This window comes from Aristolochia californica, unplaced genomic scaffold, assembly GCF_029961685.1.
Source record: "Aristolochia californica isolate CCGP_79_NKW_82.1479 unplaced genomic scaffold, dmAriCali1.0.hap1 SCAF_16, whole genome shotgun sequence".
Lineage (NCBI taxonomy): Eukaryota > Viridiplantae > Streptophyta > Magnoliopsida > Piperales > Aristolochiaceae > Aristolochia > Aristolochia californica.
Window position 1 is genome coordinate 18,245,968 of NW_027181837.1, and position 5,329 is coordinate 18,251,296.

A 5,329-nucleotide genomic window follows, 5' to 3' on the forward strand; every position below is an offset into this window, starting at 1 on the left:
CAAACTATAAGAACCACCTTGACACCACACAACACGGAAATCTCCTCCATCTCTTTCTTCATAGTGGCCACTAGATTCTGCAAACGACTCTTAGGCATTCTCTTCTTCTTGTCCACATGCTTAAACTTGGGTAACGAATGCTTGTTCAGATCAGTGATAAACCCATAATTCTTGGCAGGGGATGAAGAGGAGGAAGCACCCAGTTTCTGGGAAGCAGGGGTGGAGGATTTCATGGGTACTTTGAGCTGTCTTACGAACAAAGCCGTTTATATATATATAACTCCGTGGCTCAGAGAAAGGCGGTGAGCATGAATTAGGTAAGTCTTGCTAGTCGTGGAAAAAATCTCTGGACACGTATCGGGCAGGAAGTTCTCGGAGAAAGAAGCGTTACGGTTAGGGTCACTGAATCAGTTCAAAATAGGGAAGTAACGTGAAAATGCTTTGACACGTCCAGTCGTGGTCCGCGTTTCTTCTCGGAGAAGACAGCTCGAGAGTTCAGGCTTATTTTTTTTATTATTGTTCTTCCATTCTGCATGATTCATAGGAAGGGAGCACCGACCTCTTCTTAGTATCTTCTCTCCCTTTCCAATTGATGATAAATTTAGCATCAATTATTCTATTCTGATCAGTCAATTTTCCAAGAAACAAAACCTTATTACTTCTTTGGATTTTCCAATTATCGTTATCTACAGGCACACATTTAAAGACCATATCCCAAACAAGGATAGATAGATAGATGATCAGATCAACAAATTACATTCACAATACGGGCCAAAGTGAAACCCTTCCAACACTGGCTTGCAATCCTCCGGGTTTAATCTCAAGAGCAGGACTGATAGCAAGCAAACTGATGAAGCAGTCCACAGGAACTCGCATACCCCAGACATTGATTGACTCGAGTTTGCGGCATTTGTTTACAAGGGTGATGAGGCCATTGCCGATCACATGGCGACAACTCCATAGAACAATAGCCTGTTGAAAATAAGAAAGATTATACCTTCAAATCAACTTCAAAGGCTATGTGACCAATGCATCTCTGATGAGTATTTTCCATCATAAGAGCTAAAAACTTGAGGTCCGTTTATAACCCATGGAAAAGAAAATGAGAATTTGATCATTATCTCATTTTCACTAACTGTTTTTGGTTAATAATAATAGTTAAATTCTTATTTTCTTTTTCTTTTCTAGGGGTTCCAAACAGACCCTTGAAGAATGTGGAGATTATTTCAAAGAACAAAACATGAAAAATGCACACCAGCAACCTTTTGGCCCACAATTCTAAAGCACATATTTAGAGCAATTAGATGGAAGTAATCTTTCATCTGAAATAACATAGCTTCTATGATATGGAAGAAAGATTACAAAACGTCATAAAAAAATTGAAGAAATCAAAGAGTGAAAAATGAAACACTTTCCCAACATGGAATATGAACTCAAAACCTATTTTCTACTTTTCACAGACTTATTTGCTAATTTTACAGCAATTTTTTTTCTTTTTATCTAAGTAACTCTTTATCCATTGCTATTCAGAGCACCAAGAATAGAGAATAAAAAAATACTACTTGTTAGCAAAAAAAAAAAAAAAGAATTCTCATTCAGATGTGTGAAACAGTTCATGCAAGAACTTGAGGATGTCAAAGCAATGCATCCTAAAAGAACAAGTAGTGCAACCACACAAAACAACATCAGCATTACGAATATCATAAGCCAGAAAAAATAAAGTTTACATGCTTCTGGAATTTCACCTTTAAATTAGGGCAGTTATCTGCAATTGCATATAAAGACTCATCAGTAATGAAAGTACCACCAATATTCAGATGTTGTAAAGAAGTGGCACTTGAGACCTGCAGAGATAAAACAAGTTCATCAACAGGGAAATGTATGAACTGCAAATTGACTCAACCTAAAAAGAAAATCATGGTGAAGCTGTAAATCACATGAGAAATCATTATACTTTGTTATTCCTTCAGTGTTTTATGACTTTACGAAGCTTGGAATTCAAAAGAAATCATGGCTTTTATTCTAGAAAACCACAAAATAGAAACAAATTAAGATGAAAATCATATTTCGTAGTACAATACATGTAGCCATTTCAGGATGACAATGAAAGCAAATAGCCAATCAAATTAAAATTGTAATATAATAAAGGAAAGTCTGCATGCACATACACTCTAACAGGGAAGATCAAAGATGTGAAACTGATACACATTATATAGTAGCAAGGACATTAATATTTATGTAGCAAAGACATTATTATTTATGTGTGCACAATGAGAAACAACAGATTTTCACAACAAATTTCTTTATCTATGAAGTACTGACAAGATCACATACCAGTGAAGTAACACCTTTATCAGTGATTGCCACCATACCCCATAGAGATATTGATGTCAGATTGCTGACACACTTAGCCATTGATATCTTGTATAGTCCATCATCAGTCAAGCGACAGCTCCAAGAACTCCGTGAACTACAGGATTGGAATAAGGTGTAAAAATCCAAAAATGGAATCTGGGGAATACCTAAAGACAGGAAGCTACAAATTTTAACTCTGACGCATATCCATCCATGGTATGCAGCATTGAAGCTGGATTAGGAACAGTTTACCCATCACACATACAAGCAACAATAGTAAGGAAAGGTACATGTTAAATATCTAGTAGGGAATTTTAGCTAGTTAGCATTCTCTGTATAAGTCTGTAATAGTGTCAACAACATTAGAATAGTATGAGAAATCTATAGTCTAGATTTCATGTTATTTGGACGTATAGTTAGTGAAATTATGGACGTTTATGTCTCAAGGGGTAGTTATGTAATTAGACTTCAAGTCGGTTAAGTAAAATAAAGAGGGGATCATACTTAGCCTCAGAGAGTGGCATCAACACACTCTGGTTCTCTCTCTCCTCTCCTTTTCTCTCTTCTTTCTTCTCTAATTTTACACTTTTTTTCAGTACAGCATAGTTTGTGAATAACATTTCATACAGACATTTGTGCAAAGCATCTCTTTCAATGTGATCCACAAGGTAGTAGCTAGAGCCATCAGTCCAAGATTCTTGTTAGGAATCAAAATTAAACGGATCTACTTTATTTTTTGCACAGCTTCAAAACTTGAAGAGAAACAAATATCCAATCTCATTATACCATTGAGAGACCAGGCTAAACCCTTAAGAGCAGTAGAGCAGATATCACTTCACTTGCACTTTCTGAATGTTCCAGACATCAAGATTGTAGAGGGTGACAGCCTCTTTCAGGTTCAGGCCAAACAAAAAGGGGAAGCACTTTGGTTAATAAAGACAAAGAGAACTAAGATACAGGACAATTGTGCACAGTCAATTTTCAGAAATGTGTTCAATAGACCTGTCCACATCTAGACCATAAAGGATTCAATCAATTATTTCATGAATATGCAGTAAATGTGGTACATAACTCCACAAGAAAGGCACTCTGTTCCTAGTCATTTGACATCTCTGACAGAGCATTGAGTAAAAAAACTATATATATATTACCATATGGAAATATCAGGATATAAACACCACCACGGACCAGTCTCCCCACTATCATCCTGATCCAGACTGTAACTAAAGATTTAACAGTACATTAAGGGGGTGGGGTGAAGGGGTATTCATTTCAACATTGACTGCAATCACAACAAGCACCATAGATGCCCCATGCAAAGTTTCCTGATTACCTTCCAGCTCAGATTCTCTTAAGCTTGGAGCGGGAGTGGAATCACCAGGCAACCAAACAGGCTAAGAGACCAGGTACTAGATGGCTAAACATGGTCTTTGGGTTTATAAGGCCTTCTATTCAGGCTGTGTTGTTATCATCTCAAGAATATCTAGCCAAAACAAAAACAGAATATCTGTAGTTATATAATGCCCAATCTATTCAACTTCTGCGCTGCAGTACTTCTGACCATTTTTCGTTCACTGTCCCTGCTTAGCATGACTTCAGTTAGAACGGGATGTTCATGAATTTCATCATGAGGTGGTAGGAGCCTAGATCATATTTGCACTTCTATAAACAGTAAAACTGTACGACAACAATTAGACTTGACAGGTGGAAATATTACTCTGCATTTTCTTTCTATTGAGGAATTGATGTCAGTCTAGAAGCTTTGACGTTTCAGGCAACTAATGTCAACCGGAAATTGCAACAGAAGATGAAGGATGGTAGGCTGGACAGGCTTTTACCACTATCACCCTCTTTCTACAAAGGATTTTTATCCCTTCCTCCAGGACATGTTATGGTGCTATAGGATTTCACTTTTTTACCTGGATTCATTGGTCAACTCCAAATTTCATAATTTGGAACGATAGCTCTGTTTTTGTCCCTAATTTTCAGAACACGAAACAAACAAACCAATTCTCCTACCTTAGCCAGACTAGCGGCAAACTGGACTACAGCCAAGAATAAGCATCGTGCCCAACTGGTAATTAAATAAAAAATAACCAGAGCCAGAGGAGAACGAAAAAGCATAAAAATCTGTGGCCTCTACAAGAGGGAAGAGGGGAGTTTCAGAATAGGAAATTACATGTCAAGCTCCTTAAGGTTATAAGCGATGCCAACAAGCCGGGCGATGGAATCATCATCCATATTCCAACCGGCGAAGCTAAGACTCTTTCTCCTTGCCAGAGACTGCTCCACCCCTTGTTTCCATTTCCGGCATACTATACTTGCGCTGAGACAAAAAAAATTGAATACAATCATTACAATGAAAACAAATACAAAAATAAGTAACAGATTACCCATAAATGTTTGGCAGCTAAGATGTATTACTGGGCCAAGTCCAAGAAGGAGGAGATAAGAGCGAAAATATGGGAGAGGAGGTCGACGGGAAGACGATCGATATCGGCGTACTCATCCTTAGCCATGACTTCCCCAGAACAGCACACGAGATAAAGAAAACCAGAAAACTGATTTAAGTTTACATATAAAAGGAGCAAAGGAAGATAGACACGCAACGAAGAAGAAAGGGGTTTGTAGCACGAATACTGAAGTTTCCGTCCTCTCGAAATATATAGTCAACAGCGTCGAAAAAACGAAAAAATGTGGCCATCTTTCTGTCATCGTTACAACAACCAGTACTCCACGTAAAAACTGGAAGTGTGTAGTGAAAACCCCCAACTGGGCAGTTTTAGAATCTTTGATCCAAGGCATGAGGCAGAGAACCAACCAGGGTACCGTCTCTTACCATGATTCTGGAATCTGAACGACTCTGGCCCAAATCAATTGCCCTGCTATTGCCGTATATTTACGATTCCTCAGAAACCTAGCCAGGGGTGTGAGCCTGATAGTTTTTCATGAAACAAGGTGAGGTTCAAGAATA

The 5,329-nt window shown here is 38.1% G+C and overlaps 1 protein-coding gene across 1 annotated transcript; it reads right to left on the reverse strand.

Annotated features, from left to right (window-relative positions):
* Nucleotides 1–661: 661 nt before the first annotated feature.
* Nucleotides 662–5,002, reverse strand: LOC137953976 (F-box protein At5g67140). Its single transcript, XM_068801553.1, has 5 exons — nt 4,780–5,002; nt 4,535–4,681; nt 2,335–2,470; nt 1,746–1,844; nt 662–972 (listed from the first exon to the last, which is right to left on the reverse strand). The coding sequence occupies exons 1-5, from the start codon at nt 4,872–4,874 to the stop codon at nt 760–762; spliced, it is 690 nt and encodes a 229-aa protein (XP_068657654.1). The 5' UTR covers nt 4,875–5,002; the 3' UTR covers nt 662–759.
* Nucleotides 5,003–5,329: the final 327 nt, after the last annotated feature.